Here is a 21,368-nt window from a genome sequence, read left to right on the forward strand (position 1 = left end):
CCTGTTATTCATCCTGCACACCCTCCCCATACTCTCATATGTTGTAAGATTCTTTATCTAATATGCAGTAAGATCTTTTCCCTACTTCATATTTTTGCATTCCAGGCTCATGTCACCTAACACTTCAACAACTTCTCTCTTTTTCCTGTATTGCTTTGCATCAGTATCTCATGAAGGTGGATTATAGTATTTTTGTTAGCAGATGTTTTGTAGTATTTGTCCTTAAGGATATGATATCATATAGGTGTGCCTTGCATGGATGAAGTCTGAAGACTTTGGGACTGTTTTAATGTTATGTTTACAAACATTACTGAGTTAATGATGCAGAGTTGCTTACTAAAAGAAATACTGTTCAGTAGTTATGCCGGATTCATCTGGTCATCTTCCTCAATGGCCTATTGCTCTGGACCCAGCAGTGAGTAGCTCAGTGGACTGACCTTGCTGAGGTTTCTGCCAAAATTGTAAAAAAACACATTTCAAGTGCCCAGTTTCTCAAAGTTCAGTTCAGTTCGGTTCTGGGAAGCAGTGTCCAGCCACAAACCTAGGGACTGTTCACTTTACCAGAGAGTTCAAACAAACTTCTGTTCTCCATGGCTTCCAGTGGCAGATATCCAATTAGGTAGCACCTGCTATGATATCTAACTTTGTCACTTTTTTGCCCAGTTGGTATTGCGGTTTTGTTTAGTGGCTCTTAAATTCATAAGACAAGGGTACTCACTAGACCCAACAACATCACCAGCTCAAAATAGGAGATAGACTTGGGAAATGACCTCACCATTAAATTCCAATATATCAGAGACTTTAAACACTAGCAAGATAGTTCAAAGACTTCCAGAATCAAGACAGCTGGCTCAAGCAAATAGAATCTCAAGCCTAGCCCACTGTGTGAAAGTGTGAGACCTCCTGGTCTCTATTGGTAGCAGAAGGAGGCAGATATAGGCACTGTGACAGGATAGGTGGTGGGAAGTGAGAAAGCATCTTTCTGCACCATTACCCAGACCATGCTTGTCTTTGGTATTTGTTTTGTTTCTGGGCCAAATGAGCATCAGCGGTCTTGTGGCTCTTCAATGGTGAAGCTTCCTTCATGTAGATCTTCACTCATGTGGGCCACATTAAAGTCTTTGGTGGCCAGAGGCAGCTCCTCTGCAGACCAGTCATTGGTCTCCCACATTTTACAGCAACAAAGAGCTCAAGGAATTCAGCTAAAGTCCCAGCCTCCATGTAAGCCACTCCCTACAGAGGTTCTGACTCCGACAGTGCATCTGCTCAACGCTGATGACTAAGGTTTTCTTGATGTCCAGGCAAGTTACCAGTTAATTGCTTCGGCGGCCGTGGGTGGGAGGTCATTTGTGTCCTCCTTTGGTGGCCAGGATGGTAAACCTGAACCAACCTAAATTCTACTTCTTTGTATCAATTTCACATTTTATCTATCAGGGAGAAGCATGCCTTTGTCCTCTGTCTTTGCTTTTTACTCATGGGAGCAGTCAAGTACAGATCAAGGAAGTTTGAATTCATCGAAGTTAGCTTGTACATTGGCCCCAGAAAAGTCCAACAGAGACTACTGTTACTAGGAAACAGATGACAGTGTAGAAAGAAGATGTAGGTGGCTGTTTCATTGTAGCTGGAGAAATCAGTCCAATACAAAAGGAAGGGATGGAGACCCCTCTCACAGTAACTGAAACTAATAGCTTGGAGGGTTTCTGAGCAGAGGCATGTGAGTAATCCGTTCCATAGGGAATCCAAGACTGCTGTGATTAGGCCACCTTTCTGTATAGCGATGGACGCAACCTCCTAAGAAGATACCTTCCTTTCACCCTTACAGTCAAGCACTTATACACACAAACACTAACCATGCATCTGGATAGCCAAGGGACATAATATTTGGAGGACAAGACTGACTTTTACAAGGGAAAGACCATAGACAGTCTCCTGAACGTGGGGTGCTGGTAATTAAGCTAGTCTCCCTGAGCTAAATTAATCTCTGCCACTCATCCCACAGCCTGGGTTGAGAGAGAAGAAACCATTCTCATTGATGATGTGGTATATCACCCTAACACTGCTGGCGAAGAAACAGGTGAAAATGTTCAGCACTATCAACATACTTGTTCATAGTCAGTTACAGTGCAATCCGCGAAAATGTGACTGACACATTGTGTAATATCTTTTCCAACTCATGCAGAGGACTTTTGTCTTGTCTTTCTAGATATATAAGCTTCCAAAAGAATTCTATATTTCTAATGAAAAATGACTGGCACGAAGCAGAGGGGTGTTGGGAGGTTAAGTGCTCTTTGAGACCAGAATATGTTATTTAACAGAGAGGGAGAGAGGGCTGTTTTCCAAAATGTTTTACTTCTTTATTATCAGCAAGTTATCTGCCCGCATGTGCTTGCTACTATGACACAAGAATCTGATAGAGACATCGAGCCACAGATTCCTTACCTTTGAACTTCCAGGCGTAAGGCTGGATCCGGAAGATTTTTCTAAGCATTACTCCTGCACGCCGGTAGGTGGCGTTGGTCGTCTCCACATGACGGGGTCATGTTTGACATCGCCGGGACTTCCGCTTCATCATAATATAACCGCCACTCCGGCGCACTGACATCAGTTCTTTTCTTTCGGCGCAAGCCAGCGCCGATCTGTTCAAGAGAGCTATCCCCTGTTAATTTTTGACAGATTTTTTTCGACCCTTTTGTCGACTTAGTTGGTGTGTTTAGGCATGTTGAGTAAGAAAACTTCAGGGTTACAGCCGTGTGGCGCCTGTCACTATGCCATGTCGGTCACGGACCCCCCATTTAGTGTTTCTCTGGAGTCTGGTGCGTGACCAGGACTCTAAGTTGCGCTCTGACTACCGGGCCATGACGCCGAAGGATTTGAGGGAGCGGTCACTAAAGCTACTCGCGGCCCGGTGTCCGACACCGCGGAGGTTTCCTCGTCGTTCTAGATCCCGTTTCAGGGCTTGGTCGTGAGGAAGGTCCAAGCACCGCTCCAGTGAATCAAAGACCTCTTTGTCGAAGTTGGGTAAGAGGCTCCACAAAAAGCACAAGAAGTCAGAGTGTGCTTCGACTACACCCCGCCTGTCTGGCGATGCGGTGGAGGAACCTTTGGGCTTAAGGCCCCGCTCCGTGGAGCAGGTGCTTGTCCCTGGCTGTTCAAGTCCGAGAGCGACCCCCGCACAGCTGAAGGAGTTCTATGACACCATGTGCACCATATTTGGGCAGCACCAAATACATAAGTGATGGACACGTTGCACAATACAGTACAAAGCGCTCTTGGGCCACCAGCCTGGTCAAGGCGACAAAGGAGTCCAGGGTTTAACTCCTATTGATACAAGGGTCGGGCCTCTTGGATTCTAGAGACCAATGAGGAGTGGAATCCTGACTCTGTATACTTAAACAACATTGACTTTGGAGAAAAGCTTCTCCACTGCCCCCATTGAAAGCCTACCCCATGACTAAAATGATACAGTGAATTTCACACAAACAACATGTAGATAATCTTCCTTCTAGGGTTCGACCTCTAACTGAGCCTCTGCTCCAGGTTAAGGAATGGCACAGATGCAGCTATGCCTTAAGCTCTGCACCACCACATTAGAAACCCTTAGCAATTGGCTAAGCCCACAATTCCCAAAGTCCCATAACTCTGAAAAAGACTTTCAGCCATGGAAGGACAAGAATCAGAACCTTGAGACCGAGACCACCATTCTTGACACTGAGAGCCATCAGATCTGTAATCGATTCCGAAGATAGCCTCAATTCCCACATGGAGCTCTATACCAGGAGAGCCTCAGACTTTCCTAGAGACTTACACAGATGTAAGGTAGAGAAAGATTTATATTGACCCTGTTAATGGCTACCTGATGGCATGCCTCCTATTCGAGACCAGTCTCATGCTAGGAATTGACATCTCACGTTTGAAGAGGCTATTTCAAAGGTGGTCCAAGAGGGTGCTTGACTGCGCTGGCGGTGAGCCTATTCAGCCATCACCCCCTCCCGAGACCCATGGTGTGAATAGTGATCACACCACATATAGCTGTTGGGTGCCGAACACCATCCGGTACCCCCCACATAGCAGGTTTTAAATTATTTTTTCCACATTATGACCACCAGGTCAGGGTGAGCCTTAGCGTGCTCATACCGCGGGGGTCGTCACACTGGTCCTGATGAATGCCTAGCTAGTTTGCACCCGGATAGGCAGAAACGTGTTGACCACACAGAGCATGGCATAGCTGAAATATCTATCCAGCTTTTCTACAGCCTGCTTCCTTATTTAACCGTGCTGGGTTGACCTACAAATAAAATACTTTCAGACACAACCTAATCATTTTTATCTCACATCACTTGATCACTCACACACAAAATACCCTGCTCCGCAGTAATTCTGGCGTCAAAGCACGCCGGGGGGGTTTTAGACCTTCCTGGTGGGGCCCTATGATGAAGCATGTCACCAAATAGGTTGGTGAGTGAGGGCTTTCTAAAGAATCCATTGTGATTCTTTTTCCGACTTCCTCTCTCTCTTTTGTTGTTTTTTGACTATATTGCTCAGGGGGACTAAGAGTGCTTCTTCTTAGATTACCTGAAAACCCTCTCTCTCCTGTTGTTAATTAGACTTTCAAATCACCAGGAAAAAGGCAAGGGAACCCACACTGCCACCATAACTTCCTAATTCCACATCTCCTACACAATCCATACACTCCGATTCTGATCAGGAGCCCCTAAAGCCAGCTTTAAACTAATGCCTAATGACAATGAAATCGACCTATGATATGAATACATTATGGACCCTACAGAAGGCGCATCATTACTTGGTAAAGACCTAAGTGTTTACATCACATCTCGGGTTGAAAACAAAGTATTAGGTAGCCACGTTTGGCGCAAAATAGATACTTGATCATGTACCAACGGACTTTCTTGTATACACAACATGAAATATGAAAAGGCATTTCTCTCTCCCTAACAAACACATCCTTTTGTGGACGACATACTAAACCCCAGAGTGTGTAAAACCTTTGCCAAAAATGAGAAAGTGATGAGATTTGAAAGGCTGCTTCCTGTTTACTTTACAGTGTGTCGTCTAACAGAATGATTATGATATTGCTGGGACCTATGTCATTGCAATAGCCACAAATACATACCTACACATGCGCGCTCTATCAGAGTGCCTAGTCTGGCAATGGTCACAAGAGACCGGCCACTGAGAGGGTCTAGTGTTGGTGGAGCCCAAAGTTCAGCACCCACAAACTAAAAGGTTTGAAGAACACGAACTGGATAATGTGCATGCCTTTTCTTGACCATCAGCCACAAGTGACCATTTCCACAGACACCTCCCTCACATTGGAAGAACATTTGGGCCAAACTATACTACAATGCCAATGAGCTCCTTAACTACAAACCCAGCACATCAATCTGCTGGAACTTATGGCAGTACAGCTTACATTATGGGTGTTTTGCAATATGATCCACAATAAGGCAGTGTTCATTCGAACAAACAGACAACATGACCACCATGTATTACATGCATTAACGGGAGCAGTCATTTATTCCAACTGTCACCCATAGAGCAGATAATATGGCATTAGGACTTTCGTCATCCGCTATTTGTTCTTGTGGAGCATCTCTAAGTAATGGACATTGATTATGTAGACCTGCTCAGCAGGACGCATCAACAAAAGCACAAATGGGAGATGAACACCCGTGTATTTCATCAGTATTTTCACCTCTGGCAGGCACCCACAATCTATCTTTTCGCCTCTCAAAAAAGGCACACTGCAGAAAACTTTGCCTTCAGGTACCCACATTCCTTGGCCTTTGCTCTATGGATGAATTGGCCAGGGATATTTGCGTATGCTTTTCCTCCACTTATTCAGTGAGAAAAATTAAACGGGCTCCTGTGAGGCTCATTCTTGTCGTACCTGCATGGGCAAGAGAACCCTGCTACTCAATATCACTAGACAGGTTGGTATATCAACACGAAAAACCACCTCTACACACACACACACACACCTACTCAGACAGCATTGGGGTCAGCCATGTCATCCCAGCCTTAAGGGGTTAAACATTGCGATTTGGCACCACAAGTCTTAGAATTTAGGTATCTTCAACTGCCACAAGAGTGCAAACTCACTCTTAAGGAGGGTTGTAAGCCCACTTCAAGGGCTTGTGGTGCAGCATAATGGGAAAAAAATGTGTTCTATACTCTAGTAATATTGATAAACAGCTCTTATAGGCTTCGGTACAGGACATGATTTGTTTTAATTGAAAACTGTTGCAGCTTATGTGCAGAATAGGCAATTACAATCCATGTACAAAATTCCAGTCGTGAAAATGTTGATGGAGGACATTAAAATAGTCACCCCTCTGAGAAATCCACCATTCCCTCATACTTGATCCTAGAAAGAGGCTGGCTGGTAAGCCGATGCATTACAATTTTTTTAATCGAAAGAGACTTTTTTGGGCTTTGATGTTGAGAGCATTACATTGACCATGCAAAACCAATCAAGAAAATAAAGCATCTCTTTTTTTAGCTTTTTCCAAGCCTCACTTTAGGAAACCTGTTTCCAAGTTGGACATTGCAACATGGATAGTTAAGTGCATACACGTGTTTTATGCAAAGCCCATTGTACACTATTGTCAAAGGCACATTTGATTAATTAAAAAGGTAGCCTCTGAAGCGGTCTTGGGCACCGTTCCACTTGCAATCTGTTGTTAAGATACACTTGGTCAACAACACACACTTTTACAAAGCATTATTGTGTGGACGTTCATGCCCACAAGGAGGAATACGTTGGGCAAATTTTCCTAAAAACCTTTGTTCTAAGCATTGACTACTTTCAAACCATCGCTCTAGGAAGCAGGGTAGTGCTTTTTGGTTTTGCAAAGCATGTAATTTACCACCGCAAAATCACCAACATGCGCCACAGTTCAACGTCAAATTTAAATGGAGAAAATATCTTCTATTCCACGTACTGTCAAGCGCCCATGTTAAGGCTCAAGCACCATAAACAGGAGCTACTGCTAATTCACAGTGGTCATTGCTGTAGCAGTTCCATAGCACAGAAGTGCAATAAGAACTTCCACTTCAAGTTCAAAGGATATTTGCTCAAGTTCAATTTGCTGTCTGTTTGATTAAGCCCTGTTTTCCTTTGCATCATTGTCTAAATTGCCCATAGTGTTAGTTGTACAGCCATAGGTTCATTGCAGTAGTAGCTCCAAAGCACATAAGTGTATGGAACTGCTAATTTAAACACCGCAGATGAATTGGCAGTAGCTCCTTTTTGTGCTTCTTGAGCCTTGCCATAGCCTTGTTGAAGATATGTGAAATATAAAATATTTGCTCCTTTTGAATTTGTAGTTGAATTGTGGCACTGTTGGGGATATTGCTTTGAAGCTTGTGAGCTATTAAGCTTTATGTGAAATTGCTCTTTTATATTCCAGTCCTTATGTGTTGTTAGGTAACTTTTTGGAGATGTATAATAGTGATGGGAATCTTTTTCTACTGAAGTTGACAACACTTTTGGGTTCTGAAAAAGCAATAATGTGGTTCCTTGAAACATATGATCATTGAACATCAACAGTAGAGTCTTTGGCATCACTGGTACTTGTAAACCTTGTTGTGTCTCTGACATTTCAACAGTGGTCTTAAATATCGGAAATGCTCTACTGTGGCTTTTTTAAAGTTGCAATATTGAGTCTTGAGGCAGCCCTTGTATCTGTATTTCTTATTGCACTGTAACATTTTGGATTTGTTTATATTTTAAAAATATTAGAATTTATTGTACAATAAAATCTGTGTTATATACTTAATTTTCTATTTGTTATGAGTCCACTCCGCATTACATCTTAAGTACCCTTTAGGCACTTGTTGGAATCCTATGAATATAAGAGTAGTTCTTCCATTTGATCCCAGCAAAACGTAAGTTATAAAACAAATAGTGATGTTTCAGAAGAGCAAAGTTATGCTGTGGCTTTAAATTGTTAACTCCCTGAATAGGGGAAGGTGAGGTCTCATCCTTCTGTCCATCTGTGATTAGAATTGAAGAAGCACTGGCCTAGCTTGTAGTCACACTTGGGAAAGTACTGGATTTACGGAATTTCATTGATAAAAAATCTAATAATTTTATTTTGGTGTATGATGCAATTTTAGTTAATTAAAAATGTGTAATAACGCAATCCTGTTCTTTATTACAGTTGATACCAGTTATTGAGACTGCTTTGAAAGATACTAAACTCCAAAGTACTCCATTGTTCTATCAAATAGCAGACACCATGCAATCTTGGGAATCAAAAGCCGGTATCTCAAGTGACCGTAATACCGCTGACTTGCTAAGGACTTTGCTAGCTGAAGTCTGGGACAGCCTCGCTCAGATATGCGTTCTCCAGGTGGATGAAATTGAAGCAGCAGATAAGTCTCTTGCAGGGGTATCTGATTTATTACAAATGCTTCAAAACCCAGAGGTTGGCATTAAAGCAAGCACAAGAAAAAAAAGCAAGATCAGATTCGCAGAAGACAAAGAAATGGACAGCTTAAAGTCAATGCCATCTGCTATAACGAAGAAATCTGTGTCTAAAGCAGAGATTGATGAGTCTTCAGTCAAGAGTTCAAGCTTTGGATCTTCTTCCCACCTAAGGAAGGAGCCACTTGAGAATTTAATATGTAAGCTTGCTGAGCTAAGCATGGTTTACATCTGTGAGCAAAGATCAGATCGACACCTGAGATTCCTCTCTGCCTTGCTCAGTGCGTTCTCATCTGATAGAGTGTTTCAGGTACTTTTAGAGCAAGTGCATGAAGGAGTTGCTGTTGACTCTGAGATCGCTGACAATCTTAAATTGGTAAGCGATAATCCTGCCAAGCTGTTCTTACATCAGAAATTAGTTGGATGGCTGAAGGAAGACTGCCGTAAAGATACTGATTTTTTGGTTGATATTTTGTACAGCGTACTATATTGCTGCAAGACTGATACAGAAAGAAAAAATGTGTTGGATGATTTAACAAAGGTATGTATGTATTATTTTTGCACTTTCTGAGGTCTCCATTATGTGCAGTCGCATGGTCACATCATACAATGCACCATACTTATAGACATTTTATATGAGATTCATATTTGCTTAGGAAATGCTTGTTCATTGATTTCTGTTGTAAGACTTCTTCAAAGATGGCTTTTGAAAAGGAGAATCCAATTAGCTAGAGCTTTTAACCACTTCGATGCTGATGACGAGCTCAGCTCGTCATCAGGCTTACCTGCCGTGTGCTGATGACGAGCTGAGCTCGTCATGTAACGCGGTATTTCGAAAAATGCCGCACACAGCATCGATGCGGTTAAGATTGGTAAAAAGCTTACTATTCTTTTCACCAGGGTTATTGATTTACGGCAGTGGCATAATGCACACAATAACTGAGAGCTACAGTAGGCATGCAGATGGAGGGATGTGGTTTAATGGAGGATAGGGTTGTATGTAGAATTTAGCATTCCATTTTTTTTAAAAGGCCACAAAGACACACTCCATTACTAGCCATAAGTTCATAGTTTATAATTGTTGATTACATGGGTTAGCGCATAAACAATATTTCAGTAAGTATAGTTCCTGGGCGTTAAAGAGACATTCCGTTTCATTTCTAAAAGACAGTAAAACAATAAATTAACAGTTCTCATTCTCTCCTTAGATTGATCTGAAATGGATTACTTTCCTCCAAATAATTCAAAAGGTATGTATATCCTACCTCTAGCTATATGAAATAAACAAATAGCTTACTGTATGGTACTTGCAGAACAAGTTTTCCTTATCATATAAAGTATTTAGATCCCTCATTTATGAGCCCTGCGCTCCTTGAATATATCATTGGTAACATAACTGTCTTTGAAATGTCGAACAGATTATCTGTGCATTCCCGCTGCTCACGCCTTCTGAGCTATGGTTCCATTTCTATGATATAATTTGAAACTAATAAGGTGAAGCTTAGCAGTGGAAGAAAATGGCTGCATTTTTAATGCTCTTCCTGCTGAAATGACATTAATGGGCATTCTTGAGCATTCATTCTTATCGACCATGACATGAGTGTCTGCTTTGAAGAATAGAGATACCCTGACAGTGGTAACCTTGGAGCATCATGCTTCATATTTATCTGAGTGGAGAAATCCATACTTCTCCAGTTTAGCCTGCTTGAGCTGCCCTTTTGCTGATCCCTTCTAGTCTTTTATTTCCACCTCACTTCTCCTTTCTTCAGTATAGTGCTAGAGCCCCAGCTCCCTTCTACACCATTTGTGAGGAATGTTGGTCTAGTATCACTTAATAGCTCTGAATGGTGCTATTGGGTGAGGGCACTGGCATGCCTTCCTCTCCCTGCCTGCCAGGCGTGTTGACGGTGCATAGGTAGAGTGGTCAGACAAGTTATGCTGCCACCTATAAAATTCAGACTCTATGAGGTGATCCAGAGCATAGTAGAGCTGGGGTACAACAAGACGGCTGCCATGTTAAAGTCAGGCTGAATTGGATTAGTTCACCTGGCTGTTGCCATTTATATATAGGAAGGAGCGGCCGATCGTGGGTCGTTATTTCTCATATAAGGATATCAGCTTAAATTATCTGTTATCTCATCACTGGTTATCATTGCATTTCACCACATGATCCATGGTTCTTTGTTTTTAAGCACTCCGCAACTCAATATGAAAGTTGGAGAAATTGCTTGGGGTTCAGCTAAAGCTACTTAAATGGTAGATGTGTGGTATTGGGTTCTCCAGGCCTACATGCTCCGCAGAATACCCTCTACACCATAAGAACTGTTGGCACGGAAACTAGAAAATGTAAAAGACAAGTTTATTAAGACCCCATGGGGTGGTGGTACATTCCTACAGCACCCTTCGGCAATGCAAGAAGTATCACACGAACATCGGTGTAAGTCCTTCTTTTATACAGTTTTACAGACATTAAAAGATGGGAGGTACATAGTTACAGAGTTTTAGGTACATATATGGTCATTTTTGGAACACAGCCAACTCATGGGAGGGGCTACAACACCAATGGTCAGTTTGGCAGAACATTCCTAAGTGATGACTGGTCAATCAGGACTGCGCATGTGCGGGCTTGACCATTACTAAAAATAGCCTGTTGCTGGGCAAACTCAAGTGGTCAGTGGTACAGAGGAAGGACAAGCGGGCATGCTGACCACGAGGCGACGCATTCTCTAAAATGGCTGCCGTAACATACAAAATGGCGCTTAACCACTATGGTCAAGATAAGGGAGTAATGTGTAGCAAAGCTTAACGCTAACCCGATCATTGTCAAATTACGACAGACGACCCTTTTAGCGTTAAGCTGAAGCTACCTCATAATGGACATAATCAGGATACTCATCTTCTATATCGATGGACATAATCTGTGCCACTTCTTTATGAATCATTTGTTCATTTGTAACAAAAGCTTGTCTGGATGGAATACAAGCTGATAGACACATAGAACATAATGCAGGGCCACATTGAATACATAAGCATAAAAAGAATAATATCCCAATTATTATACATAGAATCGTCAGTAACTTCCAGCCCCATGTACTAAGCATTGACCAAAACCACCCCGAAAAGGTCCACGTACCATTGTCAGGATGTATCTCAGCAGCAATTTTATGTAATTTGGATATGGCATCATACACAGATGGTGAATTATCTGGCACGTAAATACAGCAACTACTTCCAATAATGCGGCATGCCCCCCCTCGGTCGGCTAGAACCACATCTAGAACCATCCGGTTCTGGAGCGTTACAATTCTAGAGATCTGAAGCTCTTCGGTTAAATTCCCTAATGCAAAAGCAGTATCATTGGCAACAGCTTCAACAACACGAGTTAATCGTCGTATTTTTTGGCTATTTAGAGCAGCTCCCACAAAAGAAAACAAACCCAAATTAAAGTCAACATATTGTTGCAACGCAGTGTCTGTTTGGTCTATGTCATCAAGAACTACTGCTCTCTTGACTCTGTTCAATATAAAATCATGGTACAATACATAATCATTATGATAAAAATGGGCGGAGCAATAAATACAGGGGGCAATACAAAAGAGATGTAGCAAGTTCCTAACCATCCTAAAGGGAGACGATGATAACCTTTATTACCGCATATGAAGTACGTATTTCGGGAGGCTACAAATGAAATGCCATTCGGGGTATCAAAGGTGAGAGTGGTGTTACATTCACTTCTGCCAACTGGGATTGTACCTTTATTACATACACAAAGATCGGCTTTTGTATCAATAACATTAATAACATGAGAATTGGACATGTTGACACTTCGATGATTACTGTAGGCTCGTGGTGCAGACACATTATCCGGGCGGTACTCTTCCCATTCAAACTTAGTTCCTTCAGCTTGCGGGTAGCCATCCCGATCATTGAAACAAATTTTATTTAAACGAAAAAGCAGCCCCCCTTTTGTTGGCCATCGCAAAGTGAACAGGAGGGTGTACCAGGCATTGCAAGACCCATTATGAGAAAACGGGAGTGGGATAAGCGGTGTGCCTCCTTTCTTCTGATGCCCAGGCAACATCCCACATACCCAGCAGTTAGAAGTGTTCGTCATATTGTGAGTGTGATGCAGAATTTGAATGAAACTATTGTTCAAGTAAGTCTGTCAGTGCCGCTCTTCATGGTACGGTAGAGTGAAATGAAAATGTTCAGATGGAGCCGGGGTAGTCGGTAGCAAATGTTCTCGCACAGGCACCACAAGTTCTACTACCCAGGCTATCACAGCTATTACCACAATTGTCAACACAAATAATACAGCACCAAGAATTCTTTTATCTCGTGCTGCAGAAGACGCCATAGTTCAAAGTTCACAATGTCTCCAAATACAACTAAAAAAATAAAAATGTGAGTGCTGAGCTCCGAGGTAGCCGTTGGTTTCTTCTCGGGGTCAAGACGGGTGTCGCTACACTTGGCAGAACGGATCACCCCCCCTTGAGATTCCCGGCTTCCGTTTCACAAACCTGGAGCGGTAACTCAACCAGTCTCGCGCCCAAAAAAACTTCTTCTTATCGTGGTCGCAGATTGTATCTTTCTCGTCCAGAAACAGTGTGGTCCGGGAAGGCTCCCTCCGATTCAGCAGACGTTACAGCTGGGCTCTTCTCCTCGTCCAAGATGTCTCTGTAGTCAGACAACGCAGTCGGGCTCACCAGATCCGGAGAGACACGACGGCAGTGAGTAGAGTGCACCCACCGCTTCCTGTTGGTAACTCGCACAGCCGTTCGAGTTGCGAGCAATACCTGCTCGGGGCCACGCCACCTCGGTTCCAAGCTGTTCGTCCTCTCAAACGAGCGAATCATCACATGGTCGCCAGGACGAAGATTGTGAGCCTCTCCAATGGAATTGTCAGGGAGCGCTTCTCGAACCTGTTGATGAATGGAAAGTAAATCATTTGTTAATCGTGCCAAATAATCGTTCATCATTATACAAGGCACAACATGTAACAATCGAGGCTTAGGAACTCCCCATATATTCATTGGCCTTCCAAACACCACTTCATAAGGTGTGAGGCCTGTTCGGGAATGGGGCACTGATCTGATATAGAGTAATGCCAAGGGCAAGGCATCCGGCCACTTCAAAGACGTGGATGCCACAATCTTTGCCAATTTTAGTTTCAAAGTAGCATTATACCTTTCAACAAGACCTGCTGACTGAGGATGGAACACAGCATGAAACTTCTGCTGGATTCCCAATCCCTTCAACACGTACTCCACAATTTTCCCAACAAAATGAGGACCATTGTCGCTCCACAAAAATTTGCAAACGCCGTAGCGTGGGAAGTACTCCTTGAGCAAAACCTTAGCCGTTGTCAATGCTGTATTATCCTTCGTGGGGAAGGCCTCAACCCATTTACTGAAAGCACACACCACCACTAAGACATACTTAAGGTTATTACAACGCTCAAGCTGGATGTAATCCATTTGCAGTACTTCAAACGGTGCAGTAGGTGGAACAAACCCTCCTTTCGGAGTATGCGTCCCTTTTGCAGGATTGTGCTGTAAACATATCAAACAGGTCTGCACTACTCTCTTGGCCGTATTGGCAATCTCAGGATGCTTCTAGACTCGTGTTAGCAATCGAGTAATTGCGAGAGCTCCAACATGTGCCAATCCATGTGCCATTTGGACCATCGCTTGCAAGTAAGCTGCAGGCAATTTCCATCGTTCCATATCTTTACTCCTCCAACAACCCTCATCATCCAGCACTCACTCTGCTGCCCAGGTTGCAAGTTCTGCTTCAGTCGCTGATTTCTAAATGTCTAATATCTCCGCTCTAGCATCATGCCATCGCTCAGCCTGCGACTTCACCACATACATTGGGGAGTCATTTCGTGACATAGCTGTTTGTCTTGCTATACTGTCTGCAAAACCATTGCCTTGTCCCACTTTGTCAGTGATCTTTTTATGTGCACTGCATTTAATTATCGCCACTTTCTTTGGGCAAAGTAACGCATTCAGGAGGTCACGCACTAGCTCTCCGTGCATAATGTGTACTCCATGCGAAGTCAAAAACCCACGCTCTCTCCAGAGTAGGCCAAAATCATGCGCTTACTCCGAAGGCGTACCGGCTGTCTGTGTAGATATTCACACATAAGCCAGCACTCAATTCGCAGGCTCTTGTCAAAGCTATCAGCTCCGCTGCTTGGGCCGATTTCTGTGGTATTCGTGCTGTTTCTACCAACGTCTTAAGTGTCGTGATCGCATATGCTGCAGAAGTTGAGCCATCTGGCAGCCTTAAACACGATCCATCAACACACAGTTCCCCATCCACATCTGGAAGTGGCGTATCCTGTAAGTCGACACGACCCTTTGTTTGTTCTTCAGCCAGGAAAACACAGTCATGGTGTTCTTCCTCTTGGCCCTCCGCAACCGGATACGGCAATAAAGTGGCAGGGTTCAGATTAGCACATCTCTTTAGTGTGATATGCGTCGCCAAGAGTGTAAGCTCATATCCTGTTAAACGTGCACTCGTGAGATACTGGGTTTTTGTTTGGTTTAGCAGAGCGTCTACCGCATGGGGAACTAAAACCAACAGTTTATGTGACAACACTATTCCCTCACTCTGTCGTATAGCTACTGCTGTTGCTGCAACTGCTCGGAAACACCAAGGTAATCCTCGTGCTACAGGATCAAGAATGGCCGAAAAGTATGCGCAGGGCCTCTGCTTATCTCCGTGTGTCTGCACTAACACTGATAATGCGCACCCATCTTTCTCGTGCACATACAACGTGAAAATCTTTGTGTAGTCTGGTGTACCTAACACGGGCGCAGAACAAAGGGCCTGTCTCAATTGTTCAAAAGCATTCTGACATTCATCTGTCCATTCAAGGGGCATTGGTGTAGTTTTGGACAGTAACACTAACAAAGGTTTTATAATGTGCAAAAACCCCATTATCCACTGTCTACAGAAGGACGTTAATCCTATAAAGGCACGCACATCTCTCTGAGTGCGGGGGACTGGTGTATCTAAAATTGCTTGAATTCGATCAGATGTTAATGCACGTCCCTCCTTAGACAAAAGATGACCGAGGTAGGTCACCTTTGATCTACAATATTGCAACTTTTTCCTAGAGACTTTGTGATTATTGTGAGCCAAAAAGGAGAGCAAAGCAAGAGTACTCTCCTCGCATTGTGCATAGGTATCTGCAGCTAATAGGAGGTCATCAACGTATTGAATAAGAGCTACTCCAGACCGCAATTCAAAAGAGTCGAGCTGCCTTTTTAAAGCCTGGCTATAAATGCTAGGGCTTTCTGTATAACCTTGAGGAACACGACAAAATCTATACGATTTATTATTTAACGTGAAGCCAAATAAATATCTGCTATCGGGATGGATGGGAATGGAAAAGAACGCATTCTTAAGGTCAATGACAGAGAAGGTAGTGGCAGTGGGGGGGACCAAAGTAAGTAAGGTGGTGATGTCAGACACCACCGGGTACTGGGGCACTACAATTTTGTTTATTTCTCTCAAATCAATAATAAATCGATAGACTTTGCCATCAGTGTCTTTCTTGAGAATCGGAAGAATAGGGCTGTTACAGACATTGTAGGGAACTTCCTCCACTACTCCTGCAATAATCAAATCCTGAACGATGTGCGTCAGGGCGATCTCACCTTCTCTAGATATCTTATACTGAGGGACACGTGGCAAAGATGCTCCCTCCTTAACAGTAATTCGAATAGGCGCAATGTGCATCTGTCCCACATCCGTATCTGATATCGCCCATAACGTGTGTGGGAGAGAGGCTAGCGCTTCAATTTTCTGCATGGTACAAAGTCTGCCTGCGTCTGGATAATTGTCATTTAAAATAACCCGCACTCCTTCAGGAGCGCAGCGTATTGTCGCTCGAAAATACTTGAGCAAATCTATGCCCATAATATTGTCTGGGGTATGAGGCGACAACAAAAATGGGCATAGACCAAAAAATGTATCAATGCAGAATGCAAGAGGTTGTGACAATGGGCTTGGAGAGGGTGTGCCATCGAACCCTATACATGTAATCGTTTCGCCAGACAGGGGAGCCCTTGGAACCAAGTTTTTAGATAAAGCACTACGAGTAGCTCCTGTGTCAACTAAAAACTGATCAGTAGAACCCAAAACGCCCGCTGATACATATGGACCTCTTTGATCTACTGGCACTTCAACCGATTCCACACCCCATCCTACGCAATCCTATGCGCGCACATAATCCTGACTCTCCACGTTCTCACCCTCCGATATCTGATATTGATTTCGTCGATCAAAAGTATTACGTTCATCCTGACCACGACCCCTCGCCTCAAACCTACCACGATCATTTCCTCCACCTCTCGCTCCCGAATAACTATTCCGTGTCCTTCCACCTCCTCGACCACGCTGGCTACGTTGCTCACGAAGCACCGGACAATCTTCAGCCCAATGCCCAAACTCTTTACAATATGCACATTGGTCCTCAGCGATGTCGGTACGACCATACGACGTATTACCCCCTCCTCGCCTGCCTCTATCATTCATTCTAGGTTGCGCACCACGAACCTGCGCCAACATCACCTTCGTCTTTAACTCCTTCGCTTTCTTATCGACACTTTCTTTAGCCTCTAATTCCTGCCGCTCGTAATACTGAGCCATAGTTAACAAAGACGCAGGGGTCGCCGTGGTCCAGGAACTTTCACTAGTTTTCAATCGCTTTGCAATCTCCGGTAGGAGATTAGCCACATGCTTGTCAACAAACAGATGCCTACCCGTATCATCTGTTAACAATTGTCCACTGTAATCATGAAACGCTTCTTCAAAACGTGTGAAGAAGTCAGATACCGACTCGTCTTGTTTCTGTTTACATGAGGCTAACATAGTCCAATCAATCTTTTTAGGGGGAACAAGCGTTTTCAGTTTATTCAAAATAGCTGTTGGGAGATCTAAAATCAACTGACAGGGTTTACATGCAGGCTCCCTGTCTAAATCAGCTTGGCTTATATCCTTCCAATTTGCTCCTAACATCGTTTGATCATCAAACTTACGAATCGCTCTCCACATATCAGGGGGCAGTATCATCCCAAAAAAAAGATCAATATCAACCAGCGTCATAACACAAGAAGAAATAACCCCCTCCACTCCTTCATAGAAAGCTGCCGGATTTTTACGGGGATCAGGTAAAGCATTTTTCAATGCCATCACATCCGCTCTATTCCAAGGCGTATACACCCAATTATATATGAAATACTCTTTTGCCTCCCCAGACAATTTATCATCACTAGTACCTTGCCCCTTAGGGGGAACATACAAAGGTGCAGCTTCACGCATAGGCATAACATGCACTTTAGAACTCTTATCTGCTCCAAAGATAGAACACTCTTTGGATTGCTCCGTCGACCCCGGCACGGACTTCTCTGATGCTTTTCGTTCTTCCCGCAATCTGGACGCCTCATCCCGTAGCTGGACCAATCGTAGGAAAAAGGCATCCGCATTTGAAATATCAAATAGACCTTTACGCATATTCTTATGATGAACTGATATATCCTTAGATTCTAAATCCTCTGAATTCTTACGAAATCGTTCAACAACTTCATCTGCAAAGGTACTTCAAAAACACAACTGTTCTCGTTCTGACCATTTATTCCTTTCAGCATTAATCTCTGACATAGTTATTTTATTCAAGTTCAGTTTCCTAGCGAAACTGCGCAAATCCGCGGCTCTACCAGCAGTTAACCTCGTACTCGCACTATCTCGATCTTCATCACCGAAGTCCTCGTCCGGAGCCGTAGGTGAAACGTACGGAGGCGGAGACCGATCTAATAACGAAAAATCATCAACTTCATTAGTAAGAACAGGATAAAGCGGACGTCGAATAGGAAATTGACCACTCGTTTGCAAATTACGTTCCCGTGCCTCCCTCTCTTTCTTCTCCTGCAACTCCTTCTCCTCCAGCTGTAAAGCTTTATCTCGAGCAGCCTTGCGCTGCTCTTTTTCCGCCAAGGCAATCTCACGCTTCATACGTTCACGCACTGCTTTCTCCCACATTCGCACACAGTCAAACATATCCTGTCTAGACCTGCGTTGAAACAAACATTGCTCCACAAACTGAACCTTTCGTAAATCAAACGACCCATGTAGTGGCCATTGCAACTCGGGATCAGACTTGGTGTATTTGTTCCATAACTTACTATACAATATAGGGGGAAGGCCGAATTTAATATACATTTCACGGTTAGGAGTCCCCTCTGGGGGAGCCGGCTGAGGCTCGTTTAATCGGTATGTGGTACCACTCCCAAGACAGCACATCCCTCGGAGTGTGCTTAAAACAGGCATGTTCAAAAAGTACCACGGAAACGTGATACCAGAAAAATGGCACTTACTATACTTCACACAAATGTGCCGTTCAAAATACAAACAAAGTTAGAGAAACATCTCTACATGCCTGCCTATGTGAAGTGCACTACACATATACATCAATTCATAGAACCAAATGTTAGCTAACTCAAAACATATTCATATTCATAGAACCACAGTAAGCGTCCGCAGACTACCTTACCAATCACAATTCTTACCCCAATCTCAAATATCCAGGTTCCAACTGCCAAGGTCTTTGATCAAATCAGCCAAACCGGCACTGTACGACAACACACACGAGCAGGATCTCAGTCGGGGACCGGCGCCACCTGGAAGGTCAGATCAGAAGGAAAGGAAGAAAACACCGTGGGTGCCAAGACTCGGGTCACTCAGTGGCAGCGTACGCGCCCATGGCGAGTTTCCAATCCTTCGTCACGACCTTCCTTCGGGCATCTGAGTCGCCGATGAGTCCCTTCGTGGTCGCCAATTTGTGGTATTGGGTTCTCCAGGCCTACATACTCCGCAGAATACCCTTTACACCATAAGAACTGTTGGCACGGAAACTAGAAAATGTAAAAGACAAGCTTATTAAGACCCCATGGGGTGGTGGTACATTCCTACAGCACCCTTCGGCAATGCAAGAAGTATCACACCGAACATCGGTGTAAGTCCTTCTTTTATACAGTTTTACAGACATTAAAAGATGGGAGGTACATAGTTACAGAGTTTTAGGTACATATATGGTCATTTTTGGAACACAGCCAACTCATGGGAGGGGCTACAACACCAATGGTCAGTTTGGCGGAACATTCCTAAGTGATGACTGGTCAATCAGGACTGTGCATGTGCGGGCTTGACCATTACTAAAAATAGCCTGTTGCTGGGCAAACTCAAGTGGTCAGTGGTACAGAGGAAGGACAAGAGGGCATGCTGACCACGAGGCGACGCATTCTCTAAAATGGCCGCCGTAACATACAAAATGGCGCTTAACCACTATGGTCAAGATAAGGGAGTAATGTGTAGCAAAGCTTAACGCTAACCCGATCATTGTCAAATTACGACAGATGTGTACATATTCTGGGCAACATCAATAACACATGACTCGAAAAAGGAGCACAGAGGATTTGTCAATGAGAACTTCTTCATCACCAATATAACAAATAAATAGTGACACAAAAACACCTTCCCCAACTGCTCCTTTTTAAAAAAAAAACAAATGGAACTCTTCAAAATAATAGACTGGTGCAACTTGTGTATTAATGGCACGTTTGACACTTGAGTGAGACAGAGATTAACTTTGTAGAAATAGTTGGCCAGCTATAAATGGACATGAGATTACACACAACCAAAACAAAGCTTCAAACCGGTGAACTTGATAGCATCCACAATAGTACTGAGACCATAAATAAAAATCTTTTTACTCTGGATAGGCAGGTGGATATTGCTGAGAGCAGATTGAGAGCCGCCAGTATCTGGATATTTGAGGGTACCATCAGGAACAGAGGGAAATGTTTTGAGTATCCTCTGAAAAGAGATCTCTGCATCCCCTTGTGCACTTTTTTCATCTCAAATCAATGACAGTTATTGACTTTATCAGTGCTTTTCTTTTTCTAAAAAAAAAAACTACCGCAAAGGTGCACCACACAACAAGAGATGACAGAAAGATCAGTGCAGATGAATTGTAAGTACAATAAAGAATTATTCTTCAAAGAGGTGTTGTTGATCTTCTTTAAATCTTTATTTTCAATGAAACATAAACAGCCGACGCGTTTCGTCCCAAGCTGGGACTTCTTCAGGGCTTTGGATTTTAAGGTTCGTCGCTTATGCGGGGGAGTGTGGGAGGAATCGGGTTGCAAGGAACGCCTTCCCGGAAAGTGTAGTCCTCTTAGGAATTTGAATTGATAAGAGCTGGACTGTAAGCCTGCTGGTGCGCAATGAATGCAGTGCTTGTTGAGACTACCGGGTGGTAAAACCGGTCATGTCACTTTAGTGTTAGTCTCGAAGTCGTTTGCTGAGTAAATGAGAAAATAAGTAGTGGACAGTTTGTCCTGATCGTCCAAGGGAGGAGGGAGTGGGCACTGTGTAATCCAGCAGGCCGCTTCTGATAAAGCGACCGGCACCCATCCACGTCCCTCGTCCCGAAACAGCACCCGCGGCGACGTCGTGTTCGAACACTAAAGTGACATGACCGGTTTTACCACCCGGTAGTCTCAACAAGCACTGCATTCATTGCGCACCAGCAGGCTTACAGTCCAGCTCTTATCAATTCAAATGTTGTGTGGTGCACCTTTGCGGTAGTTTTTTCTGTATTATAATCCCCCAGGGATTAGGCATAGTGATGATGGGTGCCATCCAGTGTGCACACAATTCCCCTAATTAATATAAGGGTCAACGAATATCTCGGGGAGAAAATCGTTCAGGTGCTGAACTTAAGAAGGGTCCATCATTATATTCTGTTGCTTTGCTTTTCTTTTTCTAGTTCCATTCCGGAGCATTGTTCTAGCTATCCTGACGACTGTGTCTATTTTTTGCTCCTCTTTCTCAGGGGAACACAGTT

The 21,368-nt window shown here is 43.6% G+C and overlaps 1 protein-coding gene across 1 annotated transcript in view; it reads left to right on the forward strand.

Moving 5' to 3' along the window:
* LTN1 (listerin E3 ubiquitin protein ligase 1) overlaps positions 1 to 21,368 on the forward strand; it is a 406,396-nt gene that overhangs the window by 86,773 nt on the left and 298,255 nt on the right. The window contains exons 10-11 of the mRNA XM_086934025.1: positions 8,184 to 8,990; positions 9,658 to 9,699. Coding sequence (XP_086790151.1) covers positions 8,184 to 8,990; positions 9,658 to 9,699 — 849 coding nt within the window. The remainder of the gene's footprint in view (positions 1 to 8,183; positions 8,991 to 9,657; positions 9,700 to 21,368) is intronic.

The sequence above is a fragment of the Lissotriton vulgaris genome, chromosome 8 (assembly GCF_964263255.1).
Source record: "Lissotriton vulgaris chromosome 8, aLisVul1.2, whole genome shotgun sequence".
Classification (NCBI taxonomy): domain Eukaryota; kingdom Metazoa; phylum Chordata; class Amphibia; order Caudata; family Salamandridae; genus Lissotriton; species Lissotriton vulgaris.